The 16674-nt window shown below is 40.9% G+C and overlaps 1 protein-coding gene across 1 annotated transcript; it reads right to left on the bottom strand.

The window, feature by feature from the left end:
* LOC107288708 (ras-related protein Rab-6B) lies at positions 1 to 14703 on the bottom strand. The gene is made up of 7 exons (XM_015817348.1): positions 14650 to 14703; positions 12980 to 13033; positions 6237 to 6342; positions 5363 to 5474; positions 2043 to 2136; positions 1624 to 1690; positions 1 to 673 (listed from the first exon to the last, which is right to left on the bottom strand). The coding sequence occupies exons 1-7, from the start codon at positions 14677 to 14679 to the stop codon at positions 609 to 611; spliced, it is 528 nt and encodes a 175-aa protein (XP_015672834.1). The 5' UTR covers positions 14680 to 14703; the 3' UTR covers positions 1 to 608.
* Positions 14704 to 16674: the final 1971 nt, after the last annotated feature.

Below are 16674 nucleotides of genomic sequence, written 5' to 3'. Positions count from 1 at the left end.
AGAAGAACGTATGTCAATCCTCTCTCAGGGCGTTCCCCTCTTCCTTAGCACCATCCTTAAGGAAGGATGAACCGAAACCTTTAAGCAGGACAACACTTTTCTTCTTGCTATCGACAAAGACGCAGCCAAATCAGAGGAACGGCCTCTGCAAATGAATAAAAAGCAGCGGTAGAAAAGATTTTTTTTTTTTTTTTTTAAAAAGGAGGGAGGTGAAAGGAAGAATGCATTAGCTCCTTTACGGTAAATTTATCAGTAGGGTTTGGTTTTTTTTTTTTGGAAGATGGGACAAAGTGTCTCCCCTGCACATTCGTAGGACAACCCAACAAGGAAACGTAGCAAAAAGAGTGCCACAGCAGCACCAAAGTGCAACAACCAACAAAGGGCAAGAGGCATTGGAGGGCTCACACCATGCAGCAAACGAGAGCAACTGGGACCGGTCCACACGACTTGAGGAGTGGGGGGGAGGAAACGGGATGACTCCAATGGCCTGTTAAAAGTGGGCTTGCGGCCCTCGGAAAAGTTGTGTTTTGGTAGTCAATAAGAAGTGGTGCTCTTTAGCGAGAGACTGAACTGGCTAACTGGGAAGGGGCTGCCACGCTGTAGAACATTTAACAAGAACAGCCATTCTCCGTAACAGGCTGCTCAGGTGGTTTCTCTAATTTGATGTCAATCACTGGAGAGAAGCGGTTAAGGAAAATAGGTCTCCACGGTGGAAGAACAAGCTGGAAAAAAAAAAACCCCACACAAAAAACCCAAATAGATCTCTTTGATCCAACGAAGCCCATCAAATGAGCTTGAGGGAATCAGTCCTTGTCCTTCCCACTGGCATTTGGGAAATATTACCCCAAATATTAACGGGATGGATGCGGACGAAAACAGGACCACCTTGGTTTGATGGTCCTCTGGAAATACTAAGTTTTGGTGTTCTCTGAGCTTGCTTGTTTTCTTACAGATGTTTCATTACCCAAACTAGGTAACATCCTTAGCGCTATCTCTGAGGATCTTAGTTTGGGTAATGAAACATCTGCAAGAAAGCAAGCAAGCTCAGAGAACACCAAGGATCCCTCATTTCAACCCTGGGCTACAAATAGTCTCCTTTATTTGAGGCCAAGTTCTCAACATACCAAACTCATCAGTCAAATGCTGAATAACAATAGCAGCTGCTATTATGAGAAGATCCAGGCCTTATAGCACTTACTTCCAGAAAGTGGCTTCTAAAGAGGTAGACTGGCCCAACTCTACTTCCAGAAGTAATAGATTAGATCAGGGATAGGCAACCGTGGCTCTTTTATGACTCATGGACTTTCAACTCCCAGAATTCCTGAGCCAGCTATGCTGGCTCAGGAATTCTGGGAGTTGAAGTCCATGAGCCATAAAAGAGCCACGGTTGCCTACCCCTGGATTAGATCTTAGCAACCTTGCAATGTCCTTTTGGACACATGCAAAATTGACAGGCCTGGAGGTTGAGTAGGCAAATTGCTTGACCTCTGCAATTTGCCTGTAAGATCACTGATGGAGGAAAAAAAGAACCCCAATTAGATACATACTCTCTAAAAACGACACGGTAGACAGAAAAGAGGTGTAAGTACAAGACAAAACCCCTGATCAGCAGGGCAAGGATACTGTCATCTTTGCTTTTCTCGGGAGCGCTGTCCATCCCAGGTAAGGCAGCAGCGACACGGCGGAAAAGCTGAAAGACAACAACCCAAAACTTTGTGAACATAATGCTTGTGGTGGAATATGAAGCCTATTCTCGTATGAGGATAGACGAAAGAAGAACTAAAACATATCCAAAGAGTGCAGAGTGTAAAAGCACTTCAGCAGTTAGCATGAAAGGTCCTTAGGTCAGGAGTGACATTGCATCTGCTCTTTTCAGAGATGCTAAAAGCGAAACAGTAATTAAAGCTGGAAAAACTTGTCTTGCAGATGACTTTTAAGCAAGTATTAAGCGAAGTAAGTCCACGTTTGCTACGGAGAAGGCCTCAAACTGGAGGGGACAAGAGGTGGCCTGAATCCCCTGCTGAGGTCTGCAGTTAAATTACCTGCTTCACATTGTAGCCCGTCTTCGCACTAGTCTCAATGAACATCACACTGAGTTCTTTGGCTCTTTGTTCACCTTCTTCTGTAGTAATCTGCCTGAAGAGTAAGAAAGGGGTTGGACTAGATGACCTCCAAGGTCCCATCATCATCATCATCAACAAGACTTTTAAGGCCTTTGCAATCAGCCTGCCAAAGGCATAAACTGACAGTTTCCCAAGAAAGCTTTCAAAATTAGGTCAAGGGGGCATGTGATATTTGGCTAAAAGCTGCGGGCAAACTAAATTCATCAAATGTACAGTAATGGAAACATTTTTGTTCATTTCTACGTCCCGCTAAATCAAAGCTCTAAGGAAATGTATGCCAGCCAATGGTACTGGCTAATCCTATTTTTTTTTTTGTTTCCTGCAAGGGACTGCAAAAACAGAAAGGACAGCTTTGCATGATTTAATAGTTTTTGTTGGGCTGAGTTCCACATGGCCTAAAAAGTTATCTTGCAATTCTGTAGGAATTAACAATCTGTCAGCAAGTTCACCTCCAACAAGCTATACAGGCCTACTTTTATAGCAAATCCAACTTTCATTGTTGGTTCATTCTACAGGCAGTCCTCAACTTACGACCACAATTGAGCCCAAAAGTTTGATTTGGCAAGTGAAACGTTCGTTAAGTGAATTCTGCCCCATTTTACAACCTTTCTTGCCACAGTTGTTAAGGGGATCACTGCAGCTCTTAAGTTAGTAACACAATTGTTAAAGGAATCAGACTTCCCCATTGACTGCTTGTCAGGAGATCACAAAAGGGGGTTACATGACCCCGGGACACTGCGACAGTCATAAATATGAGTCAGTTGCCAAATGACTGAATTTTGATCACGTGACCACGGGGATGCTGCAACGGCCTTTGATAAATAGTCATAAGTCACTTTTTTCAGTGCTGTTGCAACCTTGAACAGCCATTAACTGAACTGTTGTAAGTTGAGTTTTTATGTTCTCTGTAAGGCCTCTTCTGCAGAAATGAAAAGGAAAATAAACCAACAGTTGGGGATTCTGTCTTACAACAGTTGGTGTATTTTGAAGTTCTACTGCCTTCCTATACAATTTGACCAGTGCTGTACAGATGCTTACCAATGGCATATTCTTAATGGGTCCTGTCTGATTTCTTCAGTATCAGAAATTCATTTAACTTCCCTTGTGGTGGTACTTATATTGTGAAATAAGGTGCCATGAAAGTGGAAGCAACCTCAGAAGGAGCTCAAAACAATTCTGTAAGCCTTTTCATGCATCCATCAAACAGAATCTTTCTAGCAATAAGTCCTTTGACTGGCCTATTTCTCAGTTGGCTGGTAGTTATTTAAACCCAAAGACAATAAAACCCAAAACTTGGCATTCTTTAAAGATAATCAGCCGCGTGCAGGTGGAAAAATAAATGTATTACTTTAGAAATTTCTGTATTTAGACTTCCAGCCAACTCCCCTATTTCATGGGCTCAATTCTGGGATGCAAAAACAAGCTTACTGTTTTAAGGCTGGAGTGCTTTTTAGCATTCACATTTTTCTAGGTTTATCAAAATACAAAATACAAAGAAAAACTAAAATAATGGGAAAGCAGGGGAAGAAAAAGGGGAGAGGAAAAAGTGTAGGGTAAAAAGAAATAAAAAAGTGTTGACTTATGACTCTTTTTAGCACAGTAGAATGAGGTAACAGTGTACAGCTTCAACTTTTTACTCTTGTATGATACTATATACACTAGCCCAGGGGTAGGCAACCTTGGCTCTTTTATGACTCGTGGACTTCAACTCCCAGAATTCCTGAGCCAGCCCTGCTGAGGGGAAAGGGAGAGGTTTCCAAGCTGAGCCATGCTGGCTCAGGAATTCTGGGAGTTGAAGTCCACAAGTCATAAAAGGGCCATGTTTGAAGACCCCTGCTCTTAATCTTCATCCTAGGACAGGGGTAGGCAACCTTGGCTCTTTTATGACTCGTGGACTTCAACTCCCAGAATTCCTGAGCCAGCCCTGCTGAGGGGAAAGGAGAGGTTTCCAAGCTGAGCCATGCTGGTTCAGGAATTCTGGGAGTTGAAGTCCACGAGTCATAAAAGAATCAAGATTGCCTACCCCTGCACTAGCCATTTCTACGATGAAAAAAAAAAAAGCTTATTGTTAAGTGGCTTCCAGTGAGTGAGAACTCCTCAAGAACAACAGAGAGGTATCTCTGTTGAATAGCAGTGAACAAGAAGCTAAACACACAAAGACCTAAATAAGGATTTTTACTGCACTGTGATCAGAAATTTCTCCTTCTGCATTAATAACCGAGCTCGTGAGCGTGGTGGGAAAGGCCTATGAGATCGTCTCCAATATAAACCCTAACATAAAAACCACGAAAAGATGCACAGCCAGGAACAATTGATCCTGCTTTTCCAAACAGACAATTTAGCTTAGGGGAAAGAAGCAAGGCTTTTTGCCTCACGGAAACTATCAGCGGTAACTACATCCCATCAATGGCGTCTCTCCCTCAGCCTCTTCTTCTCTTCCTACCGCTTTTCTTATGTGTCATGAATTTTGCAGTACAAGCTGGAAGAAACTTATCGCTGATCTGTGTAAGCCTCCCTGGGAGTTTTACTGGCTGAGGAATAAGGCAAACCCACTCTAAGTAAATAAGAGTCAGAGGTGAAAAATAATAGGAATGGTACTAAGGTCCATGAATAATGCTTTTGTGCTGGCTGGCTAAGTTGCAAAAATTGGATTTTTATCTACCTTGGAGTTTAAATTTAAAGAAATAAATGAGTGTGTCCTTCTTCACTACAGCATCAACTCTGCTATTGTAAGGTCCTTTCCAATATTTAATTCTGCTCTTTTGAACAAAAGGGAAAGAAAAAGACTTTTTCTCATGCCAAAAAGTAGAGAATCTGTGGTCTTCCAGGCACTGCTGAATTATAGTGGCACAGCGGTTAGAATGCAGTATTGCAGGCTAACTCTGCTCATTGCCAGGAGTTTAATTCTGACCAGCTCAAGGTTGACTCCACCTTCCATCCTTCTGAGGTCAGTAAAATGAGGACCTAGATTGTTGGGGGCAACATGCTGACTCTGTAAACCGCTTAAGAGAGGGCTGTAAAGCACTGTGAAGCGGTATATAAGTCTAAATGCTATTGCAATACTCCCAGCAGCCCCAAACTCACACCCAAAAGTGAGAAATGCTTGGAATTCAACTTCTGGATGGAATATAGTTTCCTCAACTAAGCCTTGGCTCTTCCAAGTATTAGCCAGACATTTTTCTAATACATCCACATCCCATACCCCAAAAAATCATTCTCTTTTCAAACTCTACAATTACCTTTTATCTGCAAGGTCAGTTTTATTCCCCACCAGCATGATGATGACATCACTTCCTCGTTCTGTTCGTACATCATCGATCCATTTGGAGGTTTGCTGGAAGGAATTCAGATCTGCAAGGAGAAGGCAGCTGAATGCACTCCAGTCAGGCCAAAAAACAGAGGAACACCTACAAAATATTAACCCCCCCACAGAACCAGCTTTGTCCGATCTCATCAGCCCGTCTCACTCAATCAGGCAGGGAACATATGCTACAGGCCCTGTCAGTCAAAGAATTTCGACTGGCGGGGGCCTAGGGAGAGAGACACTTTGGGCAACTTCCTTGTTCCCCAGAGGTGACGAAAGCCCCCGATCTTTTGGCCTTCCACAAAGGGGTCAACACTTGGATCTGCAGACTCGCCTGGGGGCACAGAGGACCTCCCAACAGTGGGGCTGGCTAGTCCCTCAAGAGCCCCCCCCCGGCCCGGCATCTGCAATAATCCAGTGTTAAATAGCCATCTTAAGATTTCCCCCCTTTTGATGTTTGTCATTATTCTATAATTTTGTGATTTCTTTTAACCCTAATTTAAATCTGTATTTCTAATGTTAAGTTTTTTATGCATTGTTTTATTGACCGGTTATGTTGTATTGTACACCGCTCAGAGTTTGAGGGAGATGAGTGGGTTAGAAATATGACATATAAACTAACAAACAAACAAAGTCAGCTTCAGGATGGTTCTTTGCCTAAGGCAAAGTACTCGGGCCTTCCGTTTGCCAGCAAGGCATCACTTGAGCTGTGCCCACTGAGCTTTCATGGGTGACTCAAGGCTTCTGTGTTCAGATTTCTCCTGGAACAAAGTGTTTTGGTACACCATGACACAAATCAACTCACTCACTTGTAATGTCATAGACTACCACTGCAATAGTTGAGTCACGTATGTAGCTGGGAATGAGGCTACGGAACCGTTCCTGGCCTGCTGTGTCCCAAAGCTGAAGTCGGACCTGCTGGTACCAGCCCAGGGAAGAAACAGACAGACACAAGACAGAAGAGAAAAAAGAAAATGTCCTTTAGAGAAAAGGCAATGCATTAGAAGGAATTCTATAGAATTGCATACCAATGTCTCATCAGAAAATGCAGCAGTGGGCATTAAAAATAAAATAATAAAAAAATCACATCACAGGCTACTGCTCTCTGCTATCTAACAATTTCATTCCAAAAACTCATCAAGACAACTGAGAACGCCAATGCTACAGATTAAAATTAATTTCATAGTGGGTGGACTACTTTGCATACTATAAAACAATGGGGGTATGTCTGAGAAAAACGTCCCTCAAAAAGTCATTATTTCCTAGAAAATTATTTCATTTGGGTTGAAAGTAATACTGCAGGATTACGTGTTCATTTCCCCTGTGGCTATCGGTAAAAATCTGACAGATTCACAGAGGTTAAAAGCTTCCATATAAAGTGGAACCAATTTTTTTATTTTTGAGCATGCAATAGAGAAAATGTTTCTTCCTGTAAAATACACAATACTGTACTGTATACCTCTATGATAACGAAAGGGGCATAATGATAAGAGAACCAGACAAAGAAAATCCCTGTTCAGCCATAAAGGCTTCTGAGTGAGAAAAAAAAAGTGATATTGAGAAAAAATTCTCAATAAGAATTTAAAACATCAGCTCACAGTCCCAGCAGCCAGGAGACTCAGAAATCGGAATGCAAAGAAATTCATTTCAACTTAACAGACGCTGTGAATAAATCTGTGTTTTCTATTTCAGTTTTAACCATGTTGTTGGTCTGGTATACTTGACAACTGCTAGAGAAAAAAAAAGCACTAAGCTGAACCTATAAATGAAGATTATCCCAGTTATTACTCAAGATGATAGTTTCAGTTGAACACTATCACTGGCTGAAGATACTACTGATATTTCCAAAACCCAACCGATATGATTAATGAAGCATGGGAAAGAATATTACATGGGCCACTGGATAAGTATATACAGGTGGTCCTTGCTTAATAGCCACTCATTTAGTGACCAAACATCTTACAACACTGAACAACGGTACTTATAACTGGTCCTAAGCTTACATCAACCACAGTCTGTTCCTTATATCATGCGATCACAATCTGGGTGTTCACCATCTGTCTCCCAATTACAACACTGCAGTGTCTCACAGTCACCAATAAGGACTGAACTACAAATGAAGCCCCTCCCCCCAAAAAAAATGCCAGCCAGATGGTCACCTGTTTTACTCGGAATAACAGAATAAGAGTTGGAAGGGACCTTGGAGGTCTTCTAGTCCAACCCCTTCTCAAGCAGAAGACCCTCTACCATTTCAGTCAAGTGGCTGTCCAGTCTCTTCTTAAACCAATATATTCATAAAAGGAGGGCCCAAAACAAGAATGGCTGGCATCGTAATTTATCATTTTAATGTGAGTACTGGGACACAAGTGAATGACTTTAAAATCAGACCTGAACTTCAGCACCTGATTGCAGAAAATGAAAATTTGTTACGCTTGTATATTGCCAAAATCACAAATAGATTCCCATCTGGTTGTGTAATTACTAAATATTATAATGGGAACGGGGGAAATGCAGAAAAATAAAGGGAAATATTTAGTAGCGGGAGCAACTCAGCACAGATGCTGCAAGGAGAATTAAGAGATGAAATACTGTCGGAAAGGGAGGGGCTGCTTGCTTGCATATCATCCTAAAATAAGAATAACACTTTTGTTATCATAGAAAGTGAATGGATCTGTTCTGGAGAAAAGGAAAATTAGCTGCAATCCACTAATCTGTGCAGTCATGGAACTGGAATCCTACTGTGTGGGATCACTTCAAAAAGAACTACTGTACTGGGAGGGTATCTCTAATGGGGGATCTTATGCCAATATGATCAATTCTCTAGAGAAAGGTATATCACACCAAGTCTTCCAGTAATGCCATCATTTTCTAGGGACCCTTAAATGTAAAACAGGAATATTGTAAAACAATATGATAAAACAAGAGCCATGGTGGTGCAGTGGTTAAAATGCAGAATTGCAGGCTAATTTTGCCAATTGCCAGTAGTTTGATACTGACAGGGCTCAAGGTTAACTCAGCCTTCCATCCTTCTGAGGTCAGTAAAATAAGGATCCAGATTGTTGGGGACAACATGCGGACATTTGTAAATTGTTAAGGGCTGTAAAGCACTGTGAAGCAGTATATAAGTCTAAGTGCTATTGCTATTGCTGTATTTTCAACCCACAAGCTTCTTTGTCAACAATTTTTCCAGATGGAAAAGAAAAAAAAAAGTACAATGTCTCCTTAAGCATGTTCTTCAGTGGAAACCAACCAATTTATTTTCTTCAATGGAAATCAACCCATGTTGTTTTTGAATATTTACAGGAGCAGTAAAAATAAAAAAAGCAGCACATGGCGAAGAGCTGCCTTGTGAAGACAGCAGCATCGCTCTTACTTTAAAATTATGGAGAGGAAAAAAAAAGATTTGCCTCTGAAGACTTTCCAGGTATAGTAATCATCTGCTTCCTCAAACATGGACCATTTTCTATGAACCGTTATTTGCATCATTTTTTTACATGTTCAAGATGAGCCTATTAATTATAAGAAGGGTTTGAGGGTGGGGTGGACAGCGGCTTTGAAGTAGTGGGGGTTTTTTTGCAAGATTTTTGAAATGATTTTCCATTGTCGTTCTAGATTGAAAGAGGGCAACTGGCCAAAGTCACCCAGCTGGCTTCGTGATTCAGGAGGAGTTAGAACTCACTGTCTTCCAGTTTTCTACCCCTGTGCCTTAACTATGATATTAGGTTGACTCTTGTCTAATACTTTACAAATATGGCTTTAATTTGAATTTTATATGATTGTTGGAGCCCCTGTGGCAGAGTGGTTAGAATGCAGTATTGCAGGCTAACTCTGCCCACAGCCTGGAGTTTGATCCTGACCGGCTCAAGGTTGACTCAACCCTTCCATCCTTCTGAGGTCGGTAAACTGAGGACCCAGGTTGCCGGGAACAATAGGCTGACATTGTAAACCACCCAGAGAGTGCTGTAAAGCATTATGGGGTGGTATATAAATCCAGGTGCTATTGCTATTGTTAGTAGAAGTTTCAAAACGTTCCAGGTTCTAGATCACTTAGAATAAGCCAAATTGGACGGCTTCTGGAATATGCAGAAGGATCTGAGGTTGGAATGGAGTGGTCTGAGGTCATAAAACTTTTGGTTAGCAAATATTTACACACTTGTTTGTTAGTTTTCTTTTTTTGCAACTTTCAAGTTAGCACAAACTGCAGTTTTTGATTAAGAGCAAATCAAAATATATAAACGAATAAAGGGGAGAATGTATAGAAAAAAAAATATTTAAGATGTGCACAGAATTGTCAACAGCAGAGGAATAAAAGAAAACAAACAATTCAGCTCTTTCAAATAAGGCCAACCAAAATGTCAAAGCTAACTACTGCCACACGATGCTTGAGAGAATGCCGGTTTTCTCTGTACAGGTAGTCATCGACTTACAACAGTTCGTTTAGTGACCATTCAAAGTTACAATGATAGTGAAAAAAAATGATTGTTTTTCACACTGACAACTGTTGAAGCATCCCTGTGGACATGTCATCAAAATTCAGATGCTTGGCAACTGACTCGCAATTATGAGAGTTGCAGTGTCCCAGGGTCATGTGATCCCCTTTTGCGACCGTCTGCCAAGCCAAGCCGTTGGGGAAGCCAGATTCAGTTAACAACCGTGCTACTAACTTTACAACGGTAGTGATTTACTTAACAACAGTGGCCAGCAAGGTCATAAAATGGGTTAAAATTCACTTAACAACTGTCTTTCTTAGCCACAAAAATCTGGGGCTTAATTGTGGTCATAAGTCTACCTACAATTTATGGAGTTATAAAACCTTAGGAGTTATATAGGGGTAATTCTGTATTATTCAAAAGCAGGGAGGGGATCTCAATTAGAAGACTTTGCCTTCATCTCAGCTGGAGACTAAATGCGATCTGATCAGAATTGGTAGGTACCATAGGAGGAGGATTTCCAATAAGGTGTATTTCCTTCGGGAGGGACACAAAATCAGTATTTCCAGAAGAGAAATACTTAATCTCATTATCACTTCCAAACTAAAATAAAATAAAATAAAACTAAATAAAATAAAAGCCAGGCATGCCCATTTCGTGATGGCTACAGATTCTACCCAGCTGCCCCTCTTTGGGGGTCAAAGGAGTCCTGGCTGCTTCCTAAGAACTAGAACTCAGTTCTCCCCTTGATCAGAGCACAAGGGGCCTGCTGAGCTCAAACCCCAATACCTACTTGTCAGGCCAAAGACAATGGACAGCCTCAGCAGAGTCCCGGAAGTAGCTGGGAATGAGGCTACGGAATCTCCCCTGGCCGGCTGTATCCCACAGCTGCAGCCTGATCTGAGAAAAGATAAAATGTAGGGGGAGGGGGCAAGGGTGGAGAGGAGGAAAGAGAAGAGCAGGAATATGGACAAAAAATAATAATAATAAAAATAAAGCAGAACGCATGTGAAATTAAAAAAAAAAAATGACGCATACTCGAAACAAAGAAACAATGCAAGTAAATAAGAGGGAAGTTAAAATGAAACGAAAATGCAGCGTAAAACTAAAAAATGAGAACTCGTGTTTTTTCTAAACAAACAAAGAAAGAACGCTTTTGTCGTCTATTCCTCCAGATGGAATTCTGTATGAAAGATCTGGTAGCCTGTATATTCCCACCCATAACAATCTCATTAACCATTTTGCTTGAACCTTCGACTACTATCTTTCCTTATACTTTCTTATTCCGGGTTCAGGAGCTGCCAAGCCCATCTAGGCCATATCTGAATTGCTTCCGTTGAGCAACTTCTGCTCCAGTTCTACTGTGCTATGCAAGTCAATCATGAGAGGACAAAGCTTATCACCCACAGACACTCCATGAGAAAAACTGCTGTTCACCCTACAGTAAGTCAGGAAATGGCTCAAGATACTTCAATGTATCTGCGATCACTGAGTTGGTGGATGGCGGCTACCGTTCACCGTTCAAAACACACACAAACGTAAAAACCTACTGCTTGGTCAAGACAAGACAATTGTCTTGCCCTGTGAAGTTGAATTCCTCCCGATGTAACTATGTGAAATTTCTGTTAGGATTAAGATCAAGATCCATCTCAAATTCCAATGTTCCTTGTTACCTCTTAAAAGCAAAAAGCAAAGTAATATTCAAGATACGGCTTCTTCAGACTGAGTGACAGGTAACCTAAGTAAAACAAGGGCAATCTGACTTCCTGGATAAGTATTTGGACAAAGAGATCTAGATTTGTACTCTTATCAGGTATCATAATCACTGCGTGGCACAGGTATTCTCAATTTAGCCTTCACCCATAGGTCTAGCTGGTCTTCAGAAGCTTTTTGCATTATTATAAGGACAGGATGGTGGACTGGTCTCCCTCAAGCTGCCGGAAGTCAGCAGACTGGCCCACACAAGAATAAAAGGCAGTGTCACGAGGCTGGAGAGAAAAATTACCCCTATGGTAGCTAGTCTGACTTGAAAGCTTGATGGAATCTGATCTAAGGCATGGATACCTTTCATGCTCCTTCTCTCCTTTTTCTTAAAAGCATATCTTACTAACCCCTAGACTGCAAAGGGGGTCAATGATAAAGCAATGGACTTGTCACATTAAACCAGGGGTGTCAAACTCAATTTCATTGAGGGCCGCATCAGCATTGTGGTTGCTCTTGGGGGGCCGGGTGGGTGTGGCCAGAGTGGGTGCAGCCTACTGGATAGGTGTGGATGGAGTGGGTGTGGCCTACTGGGTGGGCGTGGCCAGTTCTACATCATTTGCGTCAAGGGGGCCTGGGCAGGAGTGGGACAGATCTGAGGGGCAGAAGGGGGTTGGGACCGGGGCAAGTGCCAAGGCATGGTCCACCGGGGCAAGTGCCAAGATGGCCACCACAAAATTGTACATTGGCTCCCGGCCAGCTGGCCTGGGCCAGGGCCAAGGCAGCAGGGGCCGTTCCCTCACTGTTTCCAGGATGGCTTCGCGGGCCACATGAAACCACTTTGTGGGCCGCATCCGGCCCCCGGGCCTTGTGCTTGACATGTCTGCATTAAACTGTCTTATCCAATCAGAGATTGTGAGATGGATGTTAATGAAAAAAACTCGGCTGCCAATTCCTTCTTCCTGTAGACTAGGGAAGGCGTGTTTTGAAACTCGGTTTATGGATACCTTCATAAAATGATTACTGAACTGGGGCCAGGAGTCATGGCTTCCAAAGGATACTATTTACAAAATAAATTTATTTGGCCCATTTGCTGAATATTGCATAGTAACTCTGCTTGGGCTCTTTTGGGGAGGGGGAGGGCAAGCTGAAAGATATCCAGGCAAAAGTTGTAAATCTAAGGCTAAATGTATTTAGGGAATGAAAATAATCTCAATGCGCCATTTTCCATTTTTTAAAACTTCAACTTTAAAAAAAAAATTAATGTAAAAGGAGAGGAAACATAGGAGAGTTCAAGGGTATCCACGGGCACATCAATGTCCCTATGTTCCTTGCTGGAGATCCAAGCCACAGCCCACGTTGATGGGAAAGTACTAGCTTGGGAGAGGAACGAACATCAGCAGACAGATAACTCCACTTACCGTGCGGTCTTCTAAATACATAGTCTTTGAAAGGAAATCAATTCCAATGGTGGCCTGGAAAAATGAGAGAAGATTCATTTTGAACCATTAAAAAAGTTCATTTAGAAAAGACCATGCCAGAGAACATTAGGCTGGAAATCAGAGAATACCAAGCACAAAATAATAATAATATTATTTTAAATCCAACTCATAGTTCACAAATCTTAACAGAACATTTAAATAGCTTTCCCTGATATTTAATAGACCAGACTCGGCAATTTTTGAACTGCACTGATATTTTAGACTGAACATGTGATGGATTTGTGTGAGATTAAACTATTATTAACTGCATTAGTTGCTGATCTGATGCAGAGGCTAAAAATCTCCCCTGAAAAAGGCAACTGCAAACCACTTCTGTACTGTTGCCAAGGAAGCACAGCAAACATTCCTTGGAGCTGGGTTTTGTAGACTTTCACGAAAGCACTTCTTGTCTAGTCAACAAAGAAATTGTACATGAGCTATTTATATAAAACAGGAGGCTCAAAGTCAGCTAGGTTCTACCGCTAACTGAGACAAACTTAGAACTTGGTCATTTTAGTGTTCAGCGACCATTCTGTGGTTATGATGGAGCTTAGGGTCACTCTTTGAAGTTGCAGCTGATGCAGCATTCACTTGACCACATGCTCTCAATTTGGACATTTGGCAATTATGACCCTCAGAGTGTCTCATAACCACTGCTGGCTTCTGACAAGAAGGGAGGGAGATTGCAAATGATAATCCTATGGCAGTGGTGGCGAACCTATGGTACGGGTGCCAGAGGTGGCACACAGAGCCCTCTCTGTGGGCACGTGCGCCATCGCCCCAGTCCTTCAGTTGGGTTTTGTCAAACCTTTTCACTTTAGGCTTCCGCCGTGTGCAAAAAAAAAAAAAAAAGGTTCAATCAGTCAATTTCAACTTTTTGCGGGGAAAAAAAGATCTTGCAAAGTTGGAATTGATTGAACTTTTTAGTCCCACCCAGTCTGCCGTTACCACTGCAGCAATGCCCACCCAATGGGCCATACCCACCCGGCACCCGACCATGCATAAGTGGGTTTTGGGTTGCAGTTTGGGCACTCGGTCTCTAAAAGGTTCGCCATCACTGTCCTATGGCATGGCACCTAATGACTGCACAGAAGTTGCCTAACTGTATCTGGAACTTCTATCGTTAAGTCGACACAGTCATGTGACAGCACAAGCTATGACGGTGTGGCTTAGCAACAGAGTTCCCAGTCCCAATTACCACAGTTAAGTGAGGGTTAGCTGAAGTTAGTGGCATAAAAGTTGTGTTTTGCAAGTTACATGAAACTTGAGAGAGGTTTTTTCAGACTATATAGATGATCAGATACTACCTTTGCAGGCAGCAGGAAGAGGAAAACCTCAGTTTAATCAAATCATTACTGAGTGCCTTGTGATTTAATGTGTTTCATCTATAATTTTAATCTGAACAGAATGTGACTTTCACAGCTTTTGTATGATTTTAATGATTGGAAATTAGTTATGCTTTAGTAGGCATACTATGCATTAGTATGCTTTTCCTCCAATGGAAAAATATGAGCGCTGTGAACTCTTATCTTTCTAGATGTATAATCTCTCACGATTATAAAGTAGTCTGATCATTAATCAGTACAAAGGATCATCTTTCTGACACTTACCTGATAAGTGTTGTCAAAACTGTCATACATAAATCTAGTGATTAAGGAGGTCTTTCCAACTACAAAAGAAAGAAGCACAACTATTTATGCATAGGTTTAATTTAATATGTACAAGTTTAATTGCATTGTGTGTAAAAATAAAGGTGGAATACAAATAAAATTCATAAAACAGTAGGTATGTTGTTAAATAATGCCAAGCAACCAGGAAATTTTGACTCGCTTATCACAAAATGTAATTCCATTCTTTAAAAATAAGGTATGCTAGTAAGATCTGCGTGGACTTTTGGATCTGCTGTTACCTTCAGAAGTTGTTATGGAGGTTATTTTGTATTTTCTCACAAAACCGTAAGTATCTGCTTGTGAACTAAGTTGTGTTTGATAAGTATGTAAAAGGGTAAACAAGAATCTCTGTTAAAATGTGAATTTTTAAGCTTAGATTGCTAGAGCTTAATTGAAGATCATCCAAACCAAAGGTGTGACATAATTTAGTGGCACCACATTAAAACATTATAATGCTCTATCTAAAACATTTATAGAACCTGGAAGCTTTGCTGCACACATGCACACTAAAGTTAATCTCAAAATAAGACTAAAATCTTTTTTCTTTATTCTATACTAAATAAAATTGTTGAATCTACCAACGTAAGTCAAAAGATTATGATCTCTTAGTCTGCTCCTTTTAAAATGGACATGAAAATCATGTACAAATAAAGGTATTATTTATAGTTAGCATATTATATAAATGCTATACACAGCTATTGTTAGCATACATATCTAGGAGTGGCTCTCTGGGATGTTGGTTCATGTGATCTGTTGTGATAGGAGGGGTTCCATAAGCATAAATGGGTTCATATGCCAAAATAATGCCATCTGAAATGACTTATCTGCAATACTAATTTCACACACTTTAATACAAATGAGCAGTCTGACATAAATCAGAATAGTGCCACTTTCAAATCAATCTGGGGAAGCAAAATATTTTAAAAGGGCATGGCTGGGAATTAATGGATCCTACTGTGCAAACTGAAACAAAAATAGTGGAAAATAATCTGATGGTTAAGAGAAAAAAATATGAGGTAGGCTACAATACATAAACCAATATAACAAAAAAAAAATCAATAATATATACATTTATGTTTCCCAACTCTTAGGTACTGGAACTTTCTACATATTCCATAAAATTAAGAGAAAGGACCTCTTAACCATGTCTAAAAAATCTGGGATCTGCTAAATGAATGTTTACTATTTACTATTATTTGATAATTGAGTCCTTTCAAATACACCCTTCATTTTATTCCTTCAGCTGTACTAAGCCAACAAACATATTAGGCCCCTTTTTTGTGATGATCTCTACCTTTAAAATTTCCAGAACTCTGAGGCATAAATCAAGCAAAACCCCATTTTATAGGTTTTAGCATACACAGCAGAGGTCTCTTCAGCAAACAGGGCATATATTACTAAAATATAAAGTGGGGTAGAAGGAAAGAGAGCACAAGGCACAGCAGGCATGGTCCCATGAAATAATACTATTAATGTTTCATAACTTGTATATCCATTCATTGCCTTTGCTTACCCAAGTATATAACATGATGTAACTATAATTAATTAAGAATGATACACTGCAGCAGCAATCATGATGTAATAGGTAGAGAATACGAAATTCTCAGAAATTTTAGTCTATTTTTTACCACATGCACTGTCAAGTAAAAACCATTGCCAAACCTGGTGTTTAATGTAATGTTCCTTTAAAAAAAATCCTGTTGGAAACATTGTTTTTACACTGCCTGGAATCTTCAGTAAGGCCTTAGACATCTAAATTAAAAATGAGAAACAGTGATCTCCCATCCCTGCTTGCTCTTAACATGGCTGGTGTGAGCACCCTGCAGCCCCAAACACCAGTCGGTCTGTCAATGATGCTGAAGCTAAACCTCTCAAAATAAGCCAACACTCAAGACCTTAACCACAGCAACCCACTTATTTAATTAAGAACCATCTTGATGTAAAGGTGAAGGGGCTGGCCCAGAA

This window comes from Protobothrops mucrosquamatus, unplaced genomic scaffold, assembly GCF_001527695.2.
Source record: "Protobothrops mucrosquamatus isolate PMUCROS unplaced genomic scaffold, P.Mucros_1.0 scaffold578, whole genome shotgun sequence".
Taxonomy (NCBI): Eukaryota; Metazoa; Chordata; class Lepidosauria; order Squamata; family Viperidae; genus Protobothrops; species Protobothrops mucrosquamatus.
The sequence above is the reverse complement of the archived record's forward strand: the minus strand, read 5'-3'. Positions and strand labels throughout refer to the sequence as shown.

Excerpts from the sequence above, each read along its gene's own strand:
- LOC107288708 (XM_015817348.1), bottom strand. The coding sequence starts at position 14,679 with ATGTATGACAGTTTTGACAACACTTATCAG. Across the intron at positions 13,034-14,649 it reads GTTTTGACAACACTTATCAG|GCCACCATTGGAATTGATTT; the intron begins GTAAGTGTCAGA and ends TCATTTTTCCAG. Across the intron at positions 1,691-2,042 it reads CGGGCTACAATGTGAAGCAG|CTTTTCCGCCGTGTCGCTGC; the intron begins GTAATTTAACTG and ends GTTGTCTTTCAG.